The 25,067-nt window shown below is 51.6% G+C and overlaps 2 protein-coding genes across 7 annotated transcripts in view; one reads left to right on the plus strand and one right to left on the minus strand.

Moving 5' to 3' along the window:
- The window catches only part of IL11RA (interleukin 11 receptor subunit alpha), a 139,692-nt gene extending 129,657 nt beyond the window's left edge, over positions 1 to 10,035 (plus strand). For all 4 annotated transcript variants that reach the window (XM_081881597.1, XM_081881594.1, XM_081881596.1 and 1 more), the window contains 7 exons: positions 835 to 998; positions 1,922 to 2,085; positions 3,102 to 3,243; positions 4,741 to 4,836; positions 5,165 to 5,264; positions 7,215 to 7,297; positions 8,443 to 10,035. In XM_081881597.1, the coding sequence (XP_081737723.1) occupies positions 835 to 998; positions 1,922 to 2,085; positions 3,102 to 3,243; positions 4,741 to 4,836; positions 5,165 to 5,264; positions 7,215 to 7,297; positions 8,443 to 8,459 (766 nt within the window). In that variant the 3' untranslated portion in view covers positions 8,460 to 10,035. The remainder of the gene's footprint in view (positions 1 to 834; positions 999 to 1,921; positions 2,086 to 3,101; positions 3,244 to 4,740; positions 4,837 to 5,164; positions 5,265 to 7,214; positions 7,298 to 8,442) is intronic.
- Positions 10,036 to 16,533: 6,498 nt separating this feature from the next.
- On the minus strand, positions 16,534 to 24,638 carry LOC309352845 (uncharacterized protein). 3 transcript variants are annotated; one of them, XM_081881722.1, is made up of 7 exons: positions 24,271 to 24,638; positions 23,092 to 23,258; positions 21,874 to 21,954; positions 21,683 to 21,764; positions 19,824 to 19,906; positions 19,436 to 19,512; positions 16,534 to 16,769 (listed from the first exon to the last, which is right to left on the minus strand). In XM_081881722.1, the coding sequence occupies exons 1-7, from the start codon at positions 24,293 to 24,295 to the stop codon at positions 16,766 to 16,768; spliced, it is 519 nt and encodes a 172-aa protein (XP_081737848.1). In that variant the 5' UTR covers positions 24,296 to 24,638; the 3' UTR covers positions 16,534 to 16,765. The 3 variants fall into 3 exon arrangements, with proteins under 3 accessions (XP_081737848.1, XP_081737849.1, XP_081737850.1); XM_081881723.1 differs by having other exon boundaries at positions 21,874 to 21,948; positions 24,271 to 24,637; XM_081881724.1 differs by having other exon boundaries at positions 21,874 to 21,945; positions 24,271 to 24,632.
- Between the last annotated feature and the right edge of the window lie 429 nt (positions 24,639 to 25,067).

Consider the following 25,067-nt stretch of genomic DNA (forward strand, 5'->3'; position numbering starts at 1 on the left):
CACAGCACAACCCTATACATCTCCCATTGAATTTGAAAGGACTTAGTAAGTTTGCCTTTTGAAGAAGGGACTCAAAATGGTTTATTTCTCTCAAAACCGCCTTTTCCAGGAGATGTCTTGGAGGTTTCAGAGGGATGTTGTTGTTGTTGAGTCATTTGGTCGTGTCCGCCTCTTCGTGACCCCCTGGACCAGAGCACGCCAGGCACTCCTGTCTTCCGCTGCCTCGCTCATGCTGGTAGCTTTGAGAACACTGTCCCACCATCTCGTCCTCTGTCGTCCCCTTCTCCTTGTGCCATTGTATCTTATACAATGTTTTAGACTTCCGTCAACACCTCTGATGATTTTCCGTTCTTTATCACTTATTCTGCATTTCTTAATTTCTCTATTACTCTTAATTATCATTAACTAATAATTCTCCTCATAGTCTTTCTTGAAATATTTCAAATAGTCCTCCTTACAAAGCTTCCTGCAGTCCTAGGAGCTTAATCAATTGCTTTTCAAATGTTCGTATATTTACTCCAGTCTTCTAAGAATCTCTGGTCCCGCAGGTTTCGAATCCTTCCTGTTGATTTATCCAGTTCTGCATAGTCCATCAATTTCATCCACCATTCTTTTGTCGGTAATTCTTCTTGCTTACATTTTTGTGCCAATAATATTCTTGCTGCCAAAAAGCAGCTGTTTCCTGCAGATTTCCCCCTCGTGGACTTGGCAGTTTTTATTTTTCTCCATTGCCATGTGCTGGGCTGCGGAAGGAGAGGGTTGCACAGCGGAGCTCACTGGTCAGATCACTGTCTTTGCCAAAGCCTTCCTATCCCCGCTTCTGTCTCTGGCCAGGTCTCTGCCCATTCAGGAGGGGCCCTGCATCCAGGATCCTGCCCACCCATTCTCCTGCACCATCCACCAGTCCCAGTTCTGGACCGGCTACTGGATCAACGTGACAGAGGTGAATCCGCTGGGCTCCAACTTTCACCTCCTGAAGGTCATCATGCAAGGCATCAGTAAGTCCTGCCCTTGGGGGGGGGGGGAGGCACAGCAATGTTATGGTTTTGCCGGAGCCATTTTCTTTGGCCCAGATCGAGTAGGCAGGGTCCAAAGCTGGGATCAGATAGGGCGTTTCCAGGGCTGGGTGGCCGATCTCAAGGAAAGTGCTTCCTATTGGTGCTTTGCAACTTTGACCTGTTGCAGGACCTTAGCCAGACCTTAGCAGAGCATGCGCAGAGTTCCAGAAAGCAATCAGTTGCAGGCAGGATGGACGAAGCAGGAACCAGACGCTGCTACTAGTAACTTGGTTACTTAGAGGTGTTTGTTATTTACAGCAGACTCTACAAGTTACAGTGGTACCTTGGGTTAAGAACTTAATTCGTTCCGGAGGTCCGTTCTTAACCCGAAACTGTTCTTAACCTGAAGCACCACTTTAGCTAATGGGGCCTCCTGCTGCCACTGCACCGTCGGAACATGATTTCTGTTCTCATCCTTAAGCAAAGTTCTTAACCCGAGGTACTATTTCTGAGTCTGTAACCTGAAGTGTCTGTAACCTGAAGTGTCTGTAACCTGAAGCGTCTGTAACCTGAAGCGTCTGTAACTTGAAGCGTCTGTAACCTGAGGTACCGCTGTACTATATACAAGAACAGATACAGATACGGATGTTTACTAGCTGTCTCTCAACAAACTCCAAACGACTCTCAGAACCCAGAACACCACACTATCCAGTCAGTAAGGTCATAAGTCATCATGCCTGTGTGAGACTTCAACCAGTGGTAGAGCTGTATCCAAGGTCCAAGAACTCCTCTCTGCTCGGTCATCCTTGGCTTTCGGCCAATTTCTAATTGCTTGGTGTGAAGCTGCACAGAATGGCACGTAGTCCAAATCCCAATACTGCCCACCTCCAGCACTTGCAACACCCCTCTGCTTTGTCCCCCAGTCAAGCCAGACCCACCGGAGCATCTTCGGGTAGAGCCAGTGCCTTCGGTGCCCAACCGGCTGCAGGTGAGCTGGGAATACCCTTCCAGCTGGACCAAGGAGCTTCACTTCCTGCTCAAGTTCCGCCTGCGATACCGACCCGTCACCTCAACTTCCTGGGCTATGGTGAGTTGAGGGACAGGAGTGGATGGAGCCCAGGGCTTATGCTCAGAAAGAGGAGTGTTGCCTGCCCACTTCAGAAACTGAGGCTCAGCTGCCTGGCATTGGCCTGTTGTTGAATTATTATTTCACTGCTCTTGTTGTTTGCTGAATTTGCCAGTCCCATTACCTAGCAAAGGATCCAGGAGGACCCCCAAGCTGCTCACCCAGTCCTTCAGAGGGAGGGTAACCCCATCAAGAGCAGGCGATCTCCCGTCTATGGTCTCGGGAGCCACCCACTAACAGTGGCTCAATCTTATCTGCATTGAGTCTTTGTTTGTTGTCTCTCATCCAGTCCATTACCGAGGCAAGACAACGGTCCAGCACTTCCACTGCCTCACCTGCAGATGTGAAGGAGAAGCCAAGCTGGGTGTCATCAGCAACAATCTGTGTTGTATTTGTTAGCATTGAATGCCAACATTGGTATCTTGGTCACAACAGGAAACATATATGAATGTCCTTGTTGCCAGAACTCCATTGTCCCATCACCTTCTCCTCCAAAATATCTAGATTTAAATGCAGACTTCTGTTAACTAACAATAAAGTCTCCTTGATTCTGAGTATCTCTGTGAATCTTCACTGGCAGCTCTTTCCCCAAATTTCATGCAACATCTGTTCAGCCAGCTGTGCTCAGGGTTTTGTGGAAAGATTGTGAGCTTGTGAGTTTAGCACAACTAGGTGGGCCAATGGTTTGCTCCTGTATGTATGAGGTTCTTATCAGGGCTTCCCTTCCAAGAAGACTGATCCTGGCAAACAGGATCTGCCCCAAGGGCATTTATCCATTGTCACCAATCTTGAAGTATGTGTCCACAGGGGCTCACGGCTCACAGATCTATGGCCTGCTCTTGGTTGGTGGCATGAGCTGAGAGCACCCTCCCAAAAACAGAAACATAAAAACTGCCCGGCAGGATGCCACATTCTGGGAAGCAGAGAGTAGGGGTCTCATCCTGCATCTGCCCATTGTGTGTGTCCTGGATCTGCAGGTGGAGACGGCCAATGTGTCCGAGGTGATAACAGACTGCTTCCTGGGCTTGCTGCATGTGGTCCAGGTGAGCGCGAAGGACTTCCTGGATGCTGGGAGCTGGAGCGAGTGGACCCCTGAAGCGTGGGCCATGCCGACCACGGGTAAGCAGCCCTCACAGCTGTGAGGCATGTGCCTTGTTTGAAGGAGGCGCTTTGCAAGGGGGTTCCAAGCACATACCATAACCTCACGTTTGTGCAAATACAGTGGTACCTCTGGTTGCGAACAGGATCCGTTCCAGAGGCCCGTTCACAACATGAAAAGAGCACAACCCTCAGCGGTGCATCTGCGCACGTGCGGGTTGCGATTCACCGCTTCTGCACATGTGCGTGATGTCATTTTGCACTTCTGCGCATGCGCGAGTGGCAAAACCCGAAAGTAACCCTTTATAATAATAATAATAATAATTTATTATTTATACCCCGCCCATCTGGCTGGGCCTCCCCAGCCACTCTGGGCGGCTTCCATAGAAACCAAAAATACGGTAAAATATCACATGTTAAAAACTTCCCTGAACAGGGCTGCCTTAAGATGTCTTCTGAATGTCAGGTAGTTGTTTATTGCTTTGACATCTGCTGGAAGGGCGTTCCACAGGGCGGGGGCCACTACCGAGAAGGCCCTCTGCCTGGTTCCCTGTAGCTTTGCTTCTCGCAATGAGGGAACCGCCAGAAGGCCCTCGGCGCTGGACCTCAGTGTCCGGGCAGAACGAAGGGGGTGGAGACGCTCCTTCAGGTTTACTGGGCCTTTGAGGCCGTTTAGGGCTTTAAAGGTCAGCACCAACACTTTGAATTGTGCTCAGAAACGCACTGGGAGCCTTTCCAGTACTTCCGGGTCACCGTGGGACGTAACCTGAAAGAACGTAACATGAAGCGGACGTAACATGAGGTATGATGTAAAGTGGATTAAAACACGAAGTCTCATCCACACTTAAATTTTGCTCTGCGCTTTCTTGACTCAGGTCCTCACTTTCCTGGTTTGTGTCTGAGCATTTGTTGGTTGGTTGGTTTGTTTGCCTGCCTCAGTGCTTTCCCCAGGAAAACCCATTCTTTAACACGGAATCGAAACAAATGGCAATTTGGGATTTCTGCATATATTTTTTCCATGGTAAAGAGCGGGTTTTTGTGGGGAAAGCAACAAGGCAAAATAATAATAATAAGTGCTTGGGCATGGAGCTTTGAAGTGCAGACCCGTACCTAGAAAAGCGACACAAAAGGAAGTCTGGATGTGTCCTGAATTGCTACATTTCCACTTTAAAAGGAAGAAGAATAGGACTTTTTACTGTTTGGAAAGTGACAGAGAAATGCGTTGAAAAGTGTGGGGTGAATGATTGACTTAATGGAAAGGTACATCAACACCCTGCAAACAAATCAGGAAGGATGCAGGAGGAGTAAACAGTGTGGTGCAGTGGTTAGAGTGTCTGACTTGGACCTGGGTTCAAATCCCGATTTGGCCAAGAAGCTTTTACCAGGTGACCTTGGACCAATCACTGCCTTTCAGCCTAACCTACCTCACGGGGTTGCTGTGTAGATTAAATGAGGAGGGGGAGAGCCATGATTCTGTAATCTCCCTCTTTTCCCTAAAATGCTTCTCTCTTTCCCCAGGACAAACTTTGGTACCCAGCGAAACAGCCACTGCAGCCATCAAGGCAGAAAGCCCAGCAGAGGAGCCTTCTCTGGCCCCCAACAATCGGCCCATTGGTAGGTCTCTTATTGTCAGCCCCACACAGAGAAAGGGGGAGACGGGCACCATCCAATCTCAAGCTCTTTAAATTTGTGTTGAGATTTCGGTGCTGCATTATTTTTTAAAAATATATATATATATTAGCAGACTCAGGCCCCTGACTCGGCCCAGCTGGTGCTTATTGTAGGGGAACCTGTGCAGACTGGGGCTGTTCAGGATCAGGCCCCAGACTTGGTTCAGATGATGCCTGAGGCAAAGGATCCAGTGCAGACTGAGTCCCCTCTGGTTCCGAGACCGAGCCCCAGTCCCAGGCCATCACACCCCTTTCCCTTCTGCCCCTAACAGGCCACAGCGACCCCACGGAGAAGGTGGCGGTTCTGGTGTCGCTGGGCGTCTTTGCCTTCTTCGTCCTGGCGGTGATTCTGGTCTTCGCCTTTCTGATGTGGTAAGTGTGATTTCACCCTCCCTTCTCTCCAGAGGGCATGAGGCCCTTCTTCTCCAACACTTCTGCTGGAGCATCTTGCTTGGGGAGGACCAGTTCCATATTTTGGGGGCCTCTGAGCCCTCAAACCTTGGCTTCTGCCCTTGGCGCAGTTGCGTCAGCTGGTGTGGCGATGGGAGGCGGGGCCTGCTCTGTGGTGGCCCCCCAGTTGTGAGCAGGGATGGGGGAGAGATATGAGTCTGCTCACACTGGCAAGCCAGCCTACCGGATTTGCACTTTCAGAAACAGCGCCCAAATCAAAACGCAGCCGTCCCACAGAACTCCCACATCTCTGAATTTTGCAGTGGGGTTCTGCAGCCGAGTAAAGTGTACAAGGACACGTACTCCAGGATAAAGTGTGGATAAAAATGCATTTATTAGGGGAAATCACTTTGCAAAAATATGTGCGTTAGGGGAAGTTACCAGTGGGTAATGGCCGGTGGGAAGTCTGACAGGGTAGAAGGTCTGGCTGCCACTTCCAGCCCCACATCCTGCAGGGGATAAGGCTGGATAACCTTTTGGACCCCTTTCAACACTACAATTCTGTGATTGTGTCCCTGCCTCGTCCTCTGCCCAGCCCGGCCTGTTGTGTTTCGCTGGCCGGAATCCACCCCGATTCTGGAGACCGTCCACCTAAAACAAGACGCAAATTGGTTGTGTCGCCAAGGCTGGAGCTGGTGGGAGAGTCGGAATAAAGTCTTCCAGTTCCGGGGAAGGGAAGTCCAGATGGGCAGAGAGGGGGCTGGACTGGGTTGGCCTTGCTTGGAAGAGCCTCAGAAAGGCCCTGCCAGAGCAGGAGGCAGAACACAGAGAGCTGGGACCGTCCAGTCCACAACCTGGGCAGTTCATTCATTTAGATCAGCGGCTCCCAAACTTTTTTGGACCACTGTCCCCTCGGTTCCATGAGCTCATCTCTAGGGCCCCTTGGACCACCCAATACCCTATAAAAAGTGTTACAGTTTGCACAACCCACTAAGGAAGGCAGTAACACAATCAAACCCAAAACAGTAGCAATGTTATGCATGTTTATTGAAAATCAAATTAAAACGGTTTAGTTAATGCAGCAAAACAGATGCACTTGATTCAGCCATGCCAGCTTTTCAAAGTCTCATAGCCATTCACACCTCCAGCCTCCCCCACCCCCTTGCCTCTTTGCCCCACCCCACCCCCGGTAATTCCCCCCACCCCCCGCTCAGCTGGTGTGGCCAGAGTACCACACACTCTGGGAACCACCGATTCAGATTTATAAAAATATATTTGCAGACAGCCCCCTCCTGTCAAATATCAAGGTGGCATACCAACAAATCTAGGGCGTTTTAAAAGTGTGTGTGTGTGGGGGGGGGGAAATATTGTTGTTTTCTATTATTATGCCATGTGTTTTGTTTATATGCTGTAAGCCTCCCTGCTGTCTTCAGATGGAGAGCAGTATATAAATTTAATAAATCGTCATGTTAAAAAGTGCAAAAACGAAAAAAGGAAAATCCTATGAAAACAATACAAAACAATCACAGAATTGTAGAGTCGGAAGGGGTCCTGGGGTCATCCACTCCAACCCCCTGCAATGCAGAAATCTCAGCTAAAGCACCCATAACAGACAGCCCCCCAACCTCTGCTTAGAAACCTCCAAGGAAGGAGAGTCCATCGCCTTGCATGGGAGACCTGATCCACTCCCGAACAGCTCTTACAGTCAGAAAGTTCCTCCTCGTGTTGAATCAGAATTTCTCGCGATTTGAATCCATTGGCCCCATTGGTCCTCTCCTCCAGAGCAGGAGAAGACATGATCTCTCAGCCCTTCTGATAGTTGCAGATGGTTAGCCCACCTCCTCTCAGTTTCCTTTCTTCCAGGCTAAACATGCATCCCATGGCTAAGCGCCCCCCCCCTCAATTCTCTCTCCCCCTCCCCATCTTTCCCAGGGTCCGGATGAAGAAGCACAGTAAAGAGGCCACGAAAAACCACGACCTCCTTGCCGCTGCCATCCACATGAAGGCCTTGCCCAGTGAGTACAGCAGCTTGTGGGGAGGACGGGGAAGGGGAGGGGGACAAGATGCTCCCCCAAGAGGGGATATGGGGCAGGAGCATCTCCACCTCAGAGTGCACAGACCTCCTCTGACTGGAAGCCTCCCTCTGGCATTGTCCTGGCGCCCGCAGGATCAGGCCCACCCTCTTGCTAGCTGCTAATTATTCAAGGCTGTCTGAATTGGGTGTGTTTCCCCATTTATTCCTGCTTCCCCTGTCAGGGGCTGGGCCTTGATGCTGGGGGTCAACCCTGCCTGGAATTCTGTTTACCTGAAAATGGAAGCTCCTGTTCAGGGAAATTTTTAATGTGTGCTATTTTAATGTATTTTTAATCTTTGTCGGAAACCGCCCAGAGTGGCTGGAGAAACCCAGCCAGATGGGTGGGGTACAAATAAATTATTATTATTATTATTATTATTGTTATTATTAGTATTAGTATTAATTACTACCGTATTTTTCGCCCTATAGGAAGCACTTTTTCCCCTCCAAAAATGAAGGGGAGATGTGTGTGCAACCTATGGGGCGAATGCAGGCTTTCGCTGAAGCCTGGAGAGGAAGAGGGGTTGGTGTGCGAAGTCGTGCCGATCTCCCAAGGCTTGCAGAGAGCTGCATGCATCCCGAAGCCTGGGGCCCACTGAACAGTGCGCCCCGGGCTTCGGGCAGCTCTCTGCAAGCCTGGGGGGAAATAATTCCCCCCCTTTATCCCCCCCCCAAAAAACTAGGTATGCCCTATGAGCCAGTGCGCCCTATGGGACGAAAAATACGGTATAATATTATTATTATTATTATTATTATTATTATTATTATTATTATTATTATCTGTAAAGGCAACTCTTTAAAATGTGCAAAAGATGCAATCAGCAATAGACTCAAAACCCATTAAAACTTTCATCAAGTTTCTAAACATCTGGACGGGATTGTTGAACCAGAAATTTTTTAGCAAGAACTGGCAAACAATAATGTTGTCACTGAGAAAAATCTGCAACAATAGTTTAAAAAACACAGAAAGCTAAAATCCTCAAACAAACAAAAATGCACACCAGTTTCCTGGGCATCTCAGAAGCAAGAATGTTTTTCTCAGGTGATTCTATGACTGCTCCTCCTTCTCTCTTTCCCCTCCTGCAGAAGCTCAGATCTTGTAGCAAGGACCTCTCCCCCCTTCCCCACTGGCAGCAGACCCCCCACGCCAACAAGAGGGACATCAACGCCACTGACCTCACCAGTCGCAGCTACATATTGACTGGGGGGGCACTGAGGATGCCCCTCTACTGACCCCCCCACCACCACCACCATGGAAGGACTCACTTGGGAAAGAAGCTCATCAACAGGACATTTTGGGGTGGTGTATTCGCCCTGGGGGGCACCCCTGCTGGCTGAGCACCAGCCCCCTCAAGACCTCCTCTTCTCCCCATTTCCACATGCAGACTGAATGCTGTCTTGGGACTGACCGACAGCCTCTGGACAGCTAAGGAAGAGGAGAATGTTGAGATTTTGTTGCCCACCAAGCCTGGCAGAGGGCGCCAGTAGGTGTTCGCCGGCACAGCTTGGGGCAAAAGGACCACCCCCCGAGTCTGGTGCCCCCGTCACCTGCAAGGAGCCAGAGTGTGACTCTTGGGACAGTGGGACATTTTGGGTACACTGCCCTTCCCTCGACGGTTGCCCCGAGTCTAATGGCAGCATCGCTTATGGAACCTGCTTCCCTGGAGCCCAGGCAGGGCATGGCAGGGATGTGTGTGTGTGTGGCACCTGCAGCGCATGGAGGAATGGGGGTGGGATCCTGCACCCCATTCCAGGAAGGGAGCATCAGCCAGGGGGAGACCTCAGGGGGCGAGGTGATGGCAAAAGCCTCCGCAGGAACCACAAAGGCAAGGAAGAAGGATGGCAGAGCTATGGAATTGGGGTTTTTTAATATGTCACTGTTCCCAGCAGCCCCAGTTAGGATAATGGGAGCTGGAAGCCGGAAACATTTGGAGGGTCCCCAGCCCTGAAGGAAGGCGGCCATCTGTGTGTGTTTGTGTGTGTGTGCACGCATGTAAACTTGTACAGATGCAGCTACTCTCAGGGTTTGAAACCTGGAACTGAATTCTCTTGCAATGAATATTTAGCATATAGAGTTGGCAGGACATCAGTTTCTGCTTGTATCGGTTCAGCTCAACTTCGGGGCAAAGCAAGCAGGATGCTAGAGCATTGCACCCAAAGAAGAGTTTGGCACACTGTCAGCGTGCTGGAAATGCGAGGAGGCTGGGCTCACTAGGCTTCCACGCTCTGGCATTCAGAGGCAGCTCCTTACGGGATCCTGTGTGCGGGGCTGTGGGTGCGGATTCAGCTGTGATCGTAACACAAAAGCTGGGGGAATACCTTGTTGGGCATGAGTTGGGAATCTTAGTTTTTTTGGGGGGGTTAAGAAAAAGGAAGCATATTTCTCACTCTTGGTGACAAAGATCAGCATGTGGGAAACACCTGCTAGGACTTCAGACGGTGGAGGCCCTGGAGAAGGAGGGGGCTGGGAAAGGGATTTGCAGCCCTTTTTCTCTCCCCCCTCGCCGCCATGCCAGCCTGCCCCCCTTCCAATCCCTACACACACCCCCGACTTAACCCCTCTGTGCTTTGGACTTGGAGGACAGAAGAGCCTTCAAATGGGATCAGCTCAAAGGGTCCCATCTAGTCCAGCTTCCCCTTCTGACGGTGGCCGGCGAGGGGGCCAAATGGGAAGTCCGTCCCCCCTCTCTCCACCGGGGGTTCCCAGTGGCTGAGAATTGTGCCAGCAGAACGGAGCCCTTGTTGCTGGTAGCCAAGGGTAGCTGGGTCTCTCTTGTGGACTTCCCTTAAGCCTCTTTCAAAGCGTTGCAATTTGGTGGCCACCCGTAACTCTTCTGGGAGAAGGGGGTCTTCTTGAGGGTTCACACCTACACACAGAGAGAGATGCATACATTCTTCACACAATTAATATAGAGATCAGGAGGCAGCTGAGGTGGGGAGAGAGATTTCCTGTTGGGTTTCTTGGAGATACAAGCAGTGGGAGGAATCGGTGAGTTGGATGGGACCCCCAAAGGTGCTCTATTCCAACCCTCTGAAATACAGGAACCATAACTAAAGCGCCATATTTTTCGTTCCATAAGACGCACCTGACCATAAGATGCACCTAGTTTTTAGAGGAGGAAAACAAGGGGGAAAATATTCTGAATGAAACAGTGGGTGTATGATTTTTGTGCTTCATGCTGTGGCCACAGACATGTGATTTGACGCTGAGTTTGGGTTAGCCCAATGCAAAAATCCTGAGAATCCATGTGGATCCGTGCTTTGTAATCACATTTTTGCAGCATTGCAGCCCCAGGCAACAGTGGGTGCGTGATTTTTTTGGTGCAGGCTGTAGCCATGGACATGCTATGTGATCTGATGGTGAATTTAGGGTGACCCAATGTAAAAATCCTGAGGATCCATGGGCTTTTACCTCTCTCTCCCAGGCAGCCTCTGCTAGCATCCCTTATCTCTCTTCCAATCCCACTGATCAGCTGCTTCCTTTCAACACCCCCTTCCCTCTTGTTTGCCTTAGTGTCTTTTCCTTAGCTGGAGCAGTTTTTTGCTCCTCCTTTTCTTCTAATTTCTCTCCTCATTGCTTTAGTCTTCCTGTTTCCCCCCTTTGCGATCAGCGGCTTTGTTTCAACACCCACTTCCCTCTTTCAAAAAAACAAAAAAGCATGATCTGCTTTTCTCCCCTGGGCAATTCGGCTCCAGGGACCACACATTCGCTCCATAAGATGCACAGACATTTCCCCTTACTTTTTAGGAAGAAAAAAGTGTGTCTTATGGAGCGAAAAATTCGGTATCTCTGACAGGTGGCCCTCCTGCAAGTCAGCAGGGGGAGAGCAGAAAACTTTCCTCTCTGCAACTCAATGACTTCCACGCCCCCCCCCCCAGGTGGCCAAGGTGTTCTTCCGCATGCAGGCATTGGGTGTGTATTCCCACAAAGACTCAGGATAGACAGAAAGGTCTCCTTGCAAAGCATCTTGCTACAAGCTGCGGTGGCATCTATGCGCTTTAGCACAAGACTAATGGAGATGGTTGGCCTTCAGGCATCCCTGGACCTCAACTCTCATCAGTCCCAGCCATCAAAATTAGGCTGGCTGGGGCTGATAGGAATTGGAGTCCAGCACAGGAGAGGAGAGGTCTAGTGGTGGCTGTCGGCCACGATACCTTCAATAGAACCTCCAGCATGAGAGGCAGTCTACCTCGGGACACAAGTGTTGGGGATGTAGGCACTGTGGCCATCACACTCTAGTTGTGGGATTCCCAGCTGGCTGCGGAGGGAGACAAGATGCTCGCTGAGACGGATCCTGGCCTCAGATGCAGCCGCCACTCATGGTCTTCCTATGCTCTGTGGTTGTGTGGCCTGGTTCTGCAGAGCGAGGTGAACAAATTGCCTGTCGTGTTTAGGGAGTGTGGCGATGTGCAGTTCCCCAGGGTGCTTCTGTTCCGGAATGTGTGTATGTGTGTGCAATTAGTCTGCACTGTCTCCCGCAAATCCCGGGTTCACAGGTTTAAGGTGTGGGTCTGGGCAAGGCTTCCTGCCTCCGGGCCCCTCTGAGCAATTGCTCGCACACGTTTCGGCCGTGCCAACCCACCACCCCGGAGCCAGCGAGCGGATGAGGTGGGGCCAGCCGTGCGGTGAGGAGTCTCTGGCCTTTGCCAACCCCGGAGGCAGCAAACTCGATGGAAACTTCCTGAGATGAAGGCAAGCAGTGGCGGCGGCGGCAGGCGCCAGATGACAGGAGGGGAGAGGAGGTGGGGAGGCTAAAAATAGCCAGGAACACTTTCTCCTGCCAGGATGCTGGCATGGCTGGACCACAGCACAGGGGTCAAAGCGATGCTCCCTGCCAGCTGGAGGAAAGGCTACCTGGAACCTCCTTGCTTTGAGGCGGAGGGGAGAAAGGGCTCAGGGCCTCAGAAAGGACTGCAGATGCCTCTGTAGTTTGTTGCTCCTCTCACGCAACAGCAACTTAGCTTCAAGGAAAGTTTGGGGGTTAGAGGTGACATGATAAGGTAAAGGTAAAGGTACCCCTGCCCGTACGGGCCAGTCTTGACAGACTCTGGGGTTGGTGCGCCCATCTCACTCAAGAGGCCGGGGGCCAGCACTGTCCGGAGACACTTCCGGGTCACGTGGCCAGCGTGACAAAGCTGCATCTGGCGAGCCAGCACAGCACACGGAAACGCCGTTTACCTTCCCGCCAGTAAGCGGTCCCTATTTATCTACTTGCACCCGGGGGTGCTTTCGAACTGCTAGGTTGGCAGGCGCTGGGACCGAGCGACGGGAGCGCACCCTGCCACGGGGATTCGAACCGCCGACCTTTCGATCGGCAAGCCCTAGGCGCTGAGGCTTTTACCCACAGCGCCACCCGTGTCCCCAGAGGTGACATGGTTGACGTTTGCAAAACAATACCCAGCCTGGATAAATTGGAGAGAGAGAAAGTTTCTCCCCCCTCCTCTTAACAACTACAACTGACGCTGAATGTTGAGAGTTTTGGGACAGAAAGTTCTTCATGCAGTGCAGATTTAAACTGTGGAACTCACTGCCACAGGAGACAGTGGTTGGCCACTGTGAGAGCAGGAGGCTGGACTAGATGGGCCATTGGCCAGATCCATCAGGCTCTACCTGTGTTCTTGTGAATTGTGGGACTGGCTTACAGATTGGTTGACAACTCAAGCAACAATTACTAACACATCAGTTCCCTGGCAGGTCATTGCTGGGAGAATTTTGTGCGTGTCCGAACTGGCCAGGAAAAGGGAGTTGGAGAGGTCAGGTGTCCCTTCTTCACAGAGGGGACCTTGTGAGTTTATGGTGGAAAGAGGGGAGATGGAGAGTTTGGGCACCGATGCACCTTGCCTTCGCTCCATAGAAAAGATTTTCATTTTGTTTGGGGGCTCTGCCCTCTCGCTCTGGAGTGCTGCACAGGTGGCCTCTCAAGGACATGAGAAGAGCCCAGCTCCTGTACTGGATCAGACCAAGGGGTCTCCATCTAGCCTGGCCAACCAGGGGACCCAAATGGGAACACCCCCCAGCAGGTCCTGAGCACAACAGCACCTCTCCCCGCTCTTGCTCCCCAGGAACAGGTATTTGGAGACATCTCTTTAAATGCCTTCAATCACTGTGATTTCTGCACTGCAGGCAGTTGGGTCATTGCAGATGGCCCCAGGGTGCCTTCCAGCTCTGCAACAGAGGAGGTCATCAACAGCAGTGAAATGGGAGAATGTCAACTTCATTTTTCCTCATTTCCAGGGGGTGGAGAAATTGTCCCATCCTTTTTCCAGCACAGGTGTCCATTAGCTCACGCAAGACCACAAGGTCTGGCCCAGTCTTTCAAGCCCATTTTGCTGTCGTTGGACTGCCTGCTGCCACCGGGGCCCTTCCAGGACATTATAGGGCATGGGTAGGCAACCAAAGGCCCGGGGGCCAGATCCGGCCCAATCATATTCTAAATCCGGCCTGCAGACGGTCCGGGAATCAGCCTATTTTTACATGAGTAGAATGTGTCCTTTTATTGAAAATGCATCTCTGAGTTATTTGTGGGGCATAGGAATTTGTTCATATTTTTTTCCTTCCAAATATACTCCGGCCCCCCACAAGGTCTGAGAGACAGTGGACCGGCCCCCTGCTGGAAAGGTTTGCTGACCCCTGTTATAGGGCATCTTGGGGATAGTGGCTGCCCCCCCCCAACGAAATGATGGGGAAGTATTTGGAATAAATTCTGCAAAGGGGCCCCTTTCTCTAGAGTAGGCGCTGGATTTTTCTTAGGGGGAATGCCTTCTGAGAAATTTCAGGTCCACTGTTGCCGACTCCTCTACAGGACTGACCATCTATGCAGCATTTTAAAAAGGGTCAGGGTGTAAATGTGAAGGGGTTTCAGTACAGCTACCCTGCAGCCCGGCAGGGCTCTCATGCATTTTGGGTGAAGGGTGGCATCCACAGGCTGGCATAGCACCCCTTTTAGGCGATTGTGCAGAAGGATCCTTTGGTGCTGTGTGCATACGTGCATGTGTGTGTGTGTGTGTGTGTGTGTGTGTGTGTGTGTGTGTTCACGGGGAATTTCATATTCGGTGCAGAATGCAGCATTCCCACTTCCGTTTTAAGAAGAATGCCATGCCTCTGTCCCTCATGATTGCGGAAACGAGACTGAAACTGAGGGGCCTTGTTTGGGGAGCTCCTGGAAGCTAAGAAGATCCTGAGCGGGGTCTGTTAGGGCTTCAGCAGTCTGAGCCCACTCCCAGCAAGCTGCTGAATAAATAAACCATGCAAAAAGGAACAATAAATAATGCAAAGCATCAAGCTATGCAAAATTGGGGGGGCAAAACCTACAAAGCACACAATTCTACAAAAAGTGCATGATTTATTCAGCTTGCAAATTCTTGGCTTTCCTTGGTGCAGGGTGTGTGTATGTTACTTTGGTTTGCAATTTGTTTTTCAGACTGTTTTAGAGAGATCTGAGATTCTGTGTGTGAGTCAATGAGATTCCTGATTGGCAATAGATGTTGTATATGTGTGGGGCTCGCCAGAGTGGGGGGAGACCAGCTGGCCCTCCATGCCGCCCCCACCCCTGCCTCCAAGTTGCCCTCTGCTCTCTCCCCTCCTGGCACCCACAAAGATCCCAGTTCCATAGCTGTCAACGTTTCCCTTTTTTAAAGGGAAATTCCCTTATTCTGAATAGGATTCCTCGCAATAAAAGGGAAACATTGACAGCTATGCCCAGTTCCAAAAGAAGTTGCCGCCTTCTCCTCCTGCTGCTGCTGCCGCCTCCCCACAGTCTTCTCTGCTCTTGCAAAGAAATTGACCCCAACCAAGCAAGGACAGGCAAAGTTCTTCATTCCCCTCTCCATCGATTCTTGCCATGGGCTCCTCTAAGCTGGCTCCCTCGGGTGCTCTCGTTTCGGGTGGCATTTGGTGCCCCGCAAACCTGGTTGAAATAAGCTAATGCCGGACTGCGTAACAGCTGTGGGCTCGTCACACTCGTGTATAAATAAAAAATGAAGGAAAGTGAGCTTTTTGTTACTTCTGGGGCTTTCTGGACAAAAAAGGGTGGGGGGGGAGCAATCCCCTACAAGCAATTCAGTGCCGCTCTGCGTTGCCAAAGGCAAGTCAAGGCTACACACAGCCCAACCACTGTCTTCCTCCTGGAACCCTTCACATGGTGAGCAGGTACGACCCTTCTGGAAAGGTGGGGGGCTTGGGAAGGCGGAGAACAGGCAAGCAGCTCGTCATCGTCTTAGGACAAGACATCTCCTACCTTCTGGGCCACACAGCCAGAGATGTGGACCTCAGGAACAACCAGCTTCTAGAATTCGAGATGACGGAGCCTCCCTGTTTTCGTGCTGCACTGTTTTCCTACCTAAGCTATCAACCCCCCTGCAAAGACTTAGAATCATAGAATTGTAGGTGGCCTCGGCCCAATGTACCTGAAGGAGTGTCTCCACCCCCATCGTTCTGCCCGGACACTGAGGTCCAGATCCGAGGGCCTTCTGGCGGTTCCCTCACTGTGAGAAGCCAAGTTGCAGGGAACCAGGCAGAGGGCCTTCTCGGTGGTGGTGCTCGCCCTGTGAAATGCCCTCCCACCAGATGTCAGAGAACAACAACTACCAGACTTTTTAGAAGACATCTGAAGGCAGCCCTGTTATGGTATTTTAATATTGTGTTGGAAGCTGCCCAGAGTGGCTGGGGAAGCCCAGCCAGATGGGTGGGGTATAAATATTATTATTATTATTATTATTATTATTATTATTATTATTAGGGACCCCGAGGTTCATCTAATCCACCCCCTTCAATGCAGAAATCTCAGCCAAAGCACCCCTGACGGATGGCCATCCAACCTCTGCTTAAAAGCCTCCAACTCTACAATTCTATGAAAGGATTTTGTGGGGAGCACTGAGATTGCACCTCCATGCAGATGCAGGGCTGCTTTTAATCCCCCTCACACACACCCCAATGTACTGTATTGGCCCTAATATAAGCCGCACTTCAAGTTTTCACGATCGGAATTTGGAAGAAAAAAAGGTGCAGCTTATATTCGAGCCAATACGGTATATTTGTGCTGAAATGTCTTGGAATCACTGAGCCTGGGTTTCTGCTCCAAAGGAATTCTTCCCTTGGGGAACCAGCACCCTCTGGTGGCAGAAGATGCAAACAGCCCATCCTGGGCAAAAAAGAAATTTGGCAGCTGGAGCAGGAAGTTTCAGGAAGAAGCTTTTAATTTCCAGGGTGTTGCAGATTTCAGTCCTTCCAAAGAATAGCAACCGGCATATATCTGGGCGGCCAGCGCTGGGCAGGGCAAATAGAGGCTTGTGTCGCATCCTTTGGGATCTGGCTAAAGATAGGGGGCATATTTGGGGGGAGGTAGTGATGGGGTGAGACCAGGGTCCTGGCAGCAGGGAAAACATCACAGGAAGCACCCTCTGCCTGGGGTCAACTGGAGGGAGGAAAAGGCAAGAAAGGTGAGAAGAGCGCAAAGCCACCTTTCGCCCCTCAAGCATGAGCCCCACACCCCAGAGCAGGATTCCCCAACCAGGTGCCCTCCAGCTGCTTTGGACGACAACTGACACCAGCCCCAGCCAGAGCCATTCCCAGCCCCCTTTGCGTCCAGCCTGGCTGTGGTCTCTCCTTGCTGGTGTCTGTCTTGGAGTTGGCTCTGGGAGGCAGTTGTGGGGAGACTCACAAACAGAGGAGGAGAGGAAGCTGCCTTATACGGAATCTCCCCCATCCAGCTCAATATTGCCTACACTGGCTGGCAGAGGTGCTCCATGGTTTTGTAAGAACTAATCCAACATCCTATTCTCCCAGCGGCTGACCAGATGCCTCTTCTGGGAAACCAAGCAGGATTCAAGCACAAGGGCAATCTCTTCTCACATAGTTTCCAGCAACTGGGATTCAGAACCATTGCTGCCTCCGACTGTAGAGGCAGAGTACAGCCATCCTGGCTAGAAGCCATCAGTAGCCTTTTCCTCCTCCAAAAATTTGTCCCATCTTCTTTTAAAGCCATCCAGCTTTGTGGCCATCCCTTCCTCTTGTGGGAGGGAGTTCCACTGTCTAATGATGCTCTGCATGAAGCAGTGGCTTAGTGTGGGGGGGGCAGACTCTTGGGAGGCTCAAACCAGGCACCTCTGCAGAGATCATGCCCTGCTGGCCATCAGTGGCAAGGGCCGGGTGACTGCAGAGGATGCTCTTCACACACACACACACACACATGCCCTGCCCCTGACCAGTGTGTGAGCATCAGCCTGACAAAGAGTTTTACACCCCTGGCATGAAGAAATACTTTATTTTATCCCGACTCTTCCAGTGGGTGGGGAGTTTTACCTGACCCCGCTTGGAGATGGCAGGATTGAACCTGGAACCTTCTGCATGCAAAGGAGGTGCTCTACCTCTGAGCTACGGCCTTTTTCCGTAAAGTTCGTGCCCTCTGGTCTTTCCAGGTGCAGACAGGAGCAGCCGTAGCTCTGGGACTGGGCGATCTGTCTAGGCACTTCTGCTACTGGGAGGAGATTCAATTTCACAGCTGATCTTGCCCCCCACGCACTGTGAAATCGTAACCCCTTGCCTCGCCTTTGTGCCGGCTTGTTTCGCTCCCTCTCGGGTTTCCGAAACAAAGCTTCTGGAAGCCAAAATCAGAGGAGGAGGCCCAGGGTTTGGTGGCACGGAACATGCGTTGGCATGCAAAGGCTCTCCCATGGCATATCCAGTTAAAAGGATCTCAGGTTGCAGAGTAACACAGTTTCATGCATGCTCATGAACTCAGTGCTCTTGCGAAAGCAACACTAAACATGATGGATGACACCGGAATTGACTCCATGCTCATGAGTCAAACCATGCCTGGCGGAATTTGAGCTCCAGCTTCCAAACGAGAGAGCAGAGCTCCAAAAGGGGAGAGCAGAGCTCATCTTCCTTCTTCTGAGTTAAAGCTAAAAACCTCCTTAAGGGGATCTTCACAAGGAAGGCAATTTAGGGCTCTTCCCAGGGGAAAGTGGCCGGGAAAGTGGAAGTGGAGACAAGCCCTTAGTTGAACTTTTAATGCATGGGTAGGCAAACTAAGGCCTGGGGGCTGGATCCAGCCCAATCGCCTTCTAAATCCGGCCTGCGGACCGCCCAGGAATCAGCGTGTTTTTACATGAGTAGAATGTGTGCTTTTATTTAAAATGCATCTCTGGGTTATTTGTGGGGCATAGGAATTCGTTCATTCCCCCCCAAAAAAAAAATATAGTCTGGCCCCCCACAAGGTCTGAGGGACAGTGGACTGGTCCCCTGCTGAAAAAGTTTGCTGACCCCTGTATTAAGGAAAGGTACCATCAGTAGTTCTAAAGGTAAAGGTAAAGGGACCCCTGACCATTAGGTCCAGTCGCGGACAACTCTGGGCTTGTGGCGCTCATCTCGCTTTATTGGCCGAGGGAGCCGGCGTACAGCTTCCGGGTCATGTGGCCAGCATGACTAAGCCACTTATGGCGAACCAGAGCAGCGCACAGAAACGCCGTTTACCTTCCCGCCGGAGTGGTACCTATTGATCTACTTGCACTTTGAGGTGCTTTCGAACTGCTAGGTTGGCAGGAGCAGGGACCGAGCAACAGGAGCTCACCCCGTCGCGGGGATTCAAACCGCCAACCTTCTGATTGGCAAGTCCTAGTCTCTGTGGTTTAACTCACAGCGCCACCCGTGTCCCTTTCAGTAGTTCTACTAATCCTTTTTTAAAAATCAAATATCTGCATGAGGTACCACAGTATGGCATTACCAGAACTGTACACGTGTTTTAAATTTCTATTCTTACGGTGGTTTTCTGCTACTTCCAGAGATACGGTAATTTCCTAGGGAATGTTGTGAAGCTGCCTTTCTGCTACTGAAGAGACACTCAGACGGACTTTAAGTGCAGTTTCTATCATCCCACCAAGACCTCTTTTTGTGGGGTGGGGGAGTGAAGAGCCGCAGCCCAGAGCCAGAGCATCGACTTTGCGTACATAAGCCTCAGGTTTGATCACCAGTGACATTATTTCCAGATAGACCAAAACCCTGGAAGGCGACTGACCAGTTGCTGACCGCCTCCACCTGCTTTGGCTGACCACACATCCTATCTCTTCTGCGCCGACATACCTTGTCACGGCTGCACCCTTTTGTCTCTCCTGCACATCCTGAGCCAGGGGAAGAAGTAGAAGCAGCCCCAATAAATCCTGCAAGAGAGAAAAGGGAGGGAGGGGAGATCCAGGCCGCTGAGCAGAGAGGCTCCCACCTCGGAGAAGAAGTGTTTGGCCCAGGTGAAGATCAGACCTGGAAATTGTGTGCCCCTGGAGTTGGAATGGCAGGCCAAGGATGGAGGGGGGAGGGGGGCAGAGAGAGATGCTTGTTGCTAAGCTACAGGTCTCCTTCCAGATGCAGGTGACACCCTTAAGGCAGGTCAAGCTGCTCCAAAGGGGGGGCTTGGCTTGGCCAGGCCAGCAAGGAGGCTGCTGCTGCTGGACCCTGGAAATGCTTCTGCACTCACTCTTCGTGGACCGACTCTGACTCCCAGTCCAGCCTCCAGCCATGAGACTCCAGCCCTTCCTCTTGCCGAATGAGGTCTCCGCCCTGCAGGAAAGAGAGTCAGCGTTGCTGTATTGACCCCCACCACACACACACACACACACACACACACACACGAATGCACACAGCATCTCAGGCATCGTCATCTGCCGAGCTGCGTAGCTACATTGCATTGCCAACAATCCCGCAATAAGAACGCGAGAAGAGCCTGCAGCATCAGGCCAATAGCCCATCTAGACCAGAATCCTGTTCTCACAGTGGCTAAACAGCCGCCATTATGGGAGACCAAGCATAAGAGCAACACTCTCCCCTCCTGTTGGTTCCAGCAACTGGTATTCAGAAAGAGGGGCAGAACATCTCCTATTGCTGTGCAGGTGGGTTTGCTTGCAGGGCTCTGTGCATGCCCATGGGGGGGGGCATGCCATGGGGCACCCTCATGCACCGGAGCCCACCAGAGGAGAGGGGCAGCAAAGCCACCGCTCTGCCTGTGCCCCTTTCTACTGCTTCTGCCCCTGGGGGCAGGTTTGATGCAGAAGTGGAGCTGCAGCCAACTGGCCTCCCCCTCCCTTTTGGCTAGCCCAGGGGTGGCCGTAAGGAGAAGGAGCCACTGTCGCCCCAGACCTGAAGGCTGGGCCCGGGCGCAGCTTCCCTCGATGAGGGAGCCTGTGGGATAGGAATTTTGAGGTCTTAGATATATGTTCAATGTTCATAAGTGTACCAACCAAGCACGTACATAGATCAGCACAGGAAGACAGACCTGAAACCATTTTGATTCCCAAACTGACCAAATGTTTTCTCTGCAAGGTCAAAGGAAAATGGAAAAGCCTCCCCATTGTCTTTTCCTTCACAAATCCTGTCTTAAGGGCACATTTAAGATATGAATAGGGTGTGAGCCTGTGACCTGGCTCAGGAACTAAGTATTTATCATTACAAAAGACTGGCCAGGCTCCCCAGGCTATCCAGTCAAGTGACCATTAAAAAGGTAACCTGGCAGACAGGAGGTAAACAACACACTCAGATTTCTGCTGTAGACCGCCCTTTCTGGGATGTAGGTATGATGTTTCTGGAGGTGGTCTTGGACTCCAGGGAGGGAATTTAAAATGTCTATATAAGGGCAGGCACACCTTTGTTCGGGGTTCGTCTTCCCTCCTGCGTGTGGTGAGTGGGGGACCCTGCTGCAACAGATCAATAAAGATCAAGCTTACTAGCTGCTTTGCTTCTCAATATTCTCTGCTTGGCCTCTGTTATTTTCTCCTGCCAATAAGGAACCTACGTAAGGACTCTATATGGGCTCTTAGATATCCCATAAGGGAAAAGGGCAGATTTTTGTTTATAACACCTGCCACGGGGGAAGCTGGTTGTGTCCCTCAAAAAAATGTGCCTGAGTCTACCCCCCACTCCATGCTATGCCATGTTCAGAAGCATTTCTGCCTCTGACTGTGGAGCAGTGGCGTAGCGTGGGGGGTGCAGGGGGGGCCGGCCGCACCGGGCGCAACATCTGGGGGTTAGGGTTAGGGGCGCAAATCCACGGGTTAGGGGGCGCAAATCCATGGGTTAGGGGGCGCAAATTACTTGCCTTGCCCCGGGTGCTGACAACCCACGCTATGCCACTGCTGTGGAGGCATCCATTGTCCGTACCATCAATACCAGCTGCTAGAAACCGCAGGCCAGGAGAGGGTTTGAGTGCTTGCTGGATTCCCATTGAGGCTTGTGGTTGGTCCCCGTGTGATGGGCCACTGGCCTGATCCAGAAGGCTTTCCTTGTCTTCTTGTGGTTCAGCTGTTCCCTCCTCCACCACCGCCACCTCCAGACATCCTTTACCTGGCTTCAGAATTGCCCACTTGCCTGAAGGCGACACTTCTCCCCTTCCGCTTCCTGCTGCAGAGGCCTCTTCACCTCCTGGCTGCTCTGTGGATCAAACAATGGAGAAGGCTGGGACCCTTGTAAGGCTGTGTGTGTTTGGGTGGTTGGAGGGCACAAAGTCCGCAAGGCTTTCCCGTCCTTGGCCCTACCTGCTCCACATACTCCGCTCCTTGCACCAATGGATCCTCACGCGCTCCGGCTTCCAGCTGCTGCTGCTGCTGCTGCTTTTTCTGGGGGCAGATGCGGAAAGAACAGAGGTTCATCCAGACAGCGCCCTCTGTTTTTAGGGAGCAGCGAAGTCGCCTGCCTGGTATCAACGGGGAGTTCAAAAGTGTGGGAGATGCCACACTAAAATGGCTACTGAGCGGCACCTGCAGTAGTGCCAATTCTGGCGATTGCAGCAGTTGAGGGGGCACGCTTGGGGCAAGGCGATTTCGTAGGCAAACTGGTCCCAAGTTGCTCAGGGCTTTACAGTGGTACCTCGGGTTACAGATGCTTCAGGTTACAGACTCCGCTAATCCAGAAACAGTACCTTGGGTTAAGAACTTTGCTTCAGGATGAGAACAGAAATCATGCTCTGGCGGCACGGCAACAGCAGGAGGCCCCATTAGCTAAAGTGGTGCTTCAGGTTAAGAACAGTTTCAGGTTAAGAATGGACCTCCGGAACGAATTAAGTTCTTAACCCGAGGTACCACTGTATATACTAACACTATAGGGACACAGTGGCGGAGCTTCATGTTCTGGCACTGGGAGGTAGAGAGCAGGCAGGGGCGTGGTTGGCGCACGTCCTGGGGGGCATGGCCCGTCGCCTGCAGGGGCATGGCGTCCAGGGTGGGTAGGGGGGCAGCCGTGATGGCATCCCTCCAGGATCACGCTGCCGGGGGTGGTACGCTCCCCCCGCTCCCTTCTTCCTCCACCAGTGTAGGGATGCGGGTGGTGATGTGGTCTAAACCACTGAGCCTCTTGGGCTTGCCAATCAGAAGGTTGGCAGTTCGAATCCCCATGACGGGGTGAGCTCCTGTTGCTCTGGCCCAGCTCCTGCCAACCTAACAGTTCAAAAGCACGTCAAAGTGCAAGTAGATAAATAGGTATCACTGTGGCGGGAAGGTAAATGGCATTTCCGTGCACTCTGGTTTCTGTCACGGTGTTCTGTTGCACCAGAAGCAGTTTAGTCCTGCTGGCCACATGACCTGGAAAGCTGTCTGTGGACAAATGCTGGCTCCCTTGGCCTGAAAGCGAGATGAGCACTGCAACCCCATAGTCGCCTTTGACTGGACTTAACCGTCCAGGGGTCCTTTACCTTACCTTACCTTTTACCTATACTAACCCTGACACCTTGAACTTGCAACCAGCGTAGGTCTACTGACCTGGTAGGCGTGGTCTCCCCTCTTGACTTTGCAGTTGTCTCTTCTCTCCCAGCACAGCCCAGACACCATCTCTCTCCTCTCTGACATGGACTGGGCAGTGGGGGCTTTGGGGGAATTGAGGCTGTACATCTCAGTCAACAGAGACTCCATGGCCACAGCAGAAGCCCCTGAGGACACCAAATACTTGGGTCAGCTGGAATATCCCCTGCCTTGCCCTGCCCTCCCTTTCCCATGAAGTGGAACGCCAGCCTAATGGGGTAGACATCTCCACTAGGAGATTGCACCCATCTCTCTTTAGAGTTCAGCTGCTCCTATCTGTTAGAATTCCTGCTCCGTGTTTGCAGTCATGGGATTGTTGTCTTTCACATGACGGTGTATATTTTGACTCCACAGAGTGGGAAGTGACGGAGACAGGACGTTTGTGTTACTGTGTTCCGTGAAGTGGGACTCTTGTCCTTTGTTCTTTCTCTCTTTGCTGTCTGATGCTAGAGAGAGAGGGAGCCATGTTGCAGTGCTCCGTGTGTGTTTATATGTAAATAAAGTAGATTAGCCAATATGCTGAGTTGCTGAGGTCTGTCACGCAAGCTGTGAAGACTGTGCGGACCCCTAAGTGTGCTGGTGTCGGTTGGCATCGGTCGCTGTGATGTTCGGGCAGAAGAAAGCTTATGAAGCTCCCGAACAATCGACCAGGAGGGAGAGAACGTACCAGTTGGGCATGTGTCTCTGCTGGGGTCCTACTCGAGAGTAGGATGAGCTCCTGAAAGAACATCCTTCTCCCCGTTGGGTGATTTTAATATATGTCTACATTGCTGTTGACTGCTCTGGAACCTTATGCTGATGGGCAGGGAAGGGAAGGACACAACCAATTGTAAGAGCTGTTCAGCAATGGAAGGTGGTGGACTTTCCTTCCCTGGAGGTTTTTAAGCAGAGGTTGGATGGCCATCTGTCAGGGATTAAGAACCTAAGAAGAGCCCTCCATGAATTTGTCCAATCCTCTTTTCAAGCCATCCTAGTTGGTGGCCATCCCTGCCTCCAGTGGGAGGGAGTTCCATAGGACAATGCTGTGCTGAGTCTCCCAACGCTCAGCTTCATTGGGTGTCCACCAGTTGTGATCCAACCACATCTGGAAGGTCGCAGGTTCCCCATCCCTATCTTAACAGACGCAGCCAGCACACCCACCTCCTGGTGTGAAACAGGCCTCCATTAAGAAGTGCTCCGGGAGCAGGGAAGGGAAACGAGGCCCTCCTCAAGTGTCAACAGAGTCCGCCTTCCAAGTCATTCAGTCTGACCATCCAGACTCTTGTGTCCAGCTGTGCCAAAGCTTCTGCTGCCTCCCAGTTCAACTGAGGACACCTGTGGCCAGTGGGGAGCTGGCTCGGGGGTAACAGCCTCTCAGAGAGGCAAGAGGTCACACAACAGCCTCCGGCAGTGGCTGAGTGGGGGCAAATTGCAGCACCGTCAAATCCGATGGGAAGAGGATAACCCAAGATGGCCTCCACCAGAGTCAGTTGCTCCATCCTCTGCTGGGATTCCGTGGTTCTGTGACCCCAAAGAGACAGCGGAAGGAAGGTCAACATCAGGCAGAGGCAGCTGGCATGGCCTCTCTCACTGGGAAGCTGTCCACCAGATGTTCTGCTCTCTCTCAGTATCATAGGAGCGCTCTCTGTTTCCCCGTTATAGGAATTCTAAGGACTTATATATATAAAATAAATGTTCATAAATGTACAAGGCAAACACATACATAAGTATATAAACCACGTGTCTGAAATAGTAAAGGTAAAAAGGTAAAGGGACCCCTGACCGTTAGGTCCAGTCACGGACGACTCTGGGGTTGCAGCGCTCATCTCGCTTTACTGGCCGAGAGAGACGGCATACAGCTTCTGGGTCATGTGGCCAGCAGGACTAAGCCACTTCTGGCAAACCAGAGCAGCGCACGGAAACGCTGTTTACCTTCCCGCTGGAGCGGTACCTATTTA

Source organism: Podarcis erhardii, assembly GCF_964252035.2.
Source record: "Podarcis erhardii genome assembly, chromosome: 11".
NCBI classification, from domain to species: Eukaryota; Metazoa; Chordata; class Lepidosauria; order Squamata; family Lacertidae; genus Podarcis; species Podarcis erhardii.

Coding starts and splice junctions, on each gene's coding strand:
- LOC309352845 (XM_081881722.1), bottom strand. CDS start 24,295: ATGGAGGCCTGTTTCACACCAGGAG. Junction 21,955..23,091: donor GGGGAGACCACGCCTACCAG/GTCAGTAGACCT, acceptor ATCTGCCCCCAG/AAAAAGCAGCAGCAGCAGCA. Junction 19,907..21,682: donor GTGGGCAATTCTGAAGCCAG/GTAAAGGATGTC, acceptor TCTTTCCTGCAG/GGCGGAGACCTCATTCGGCA.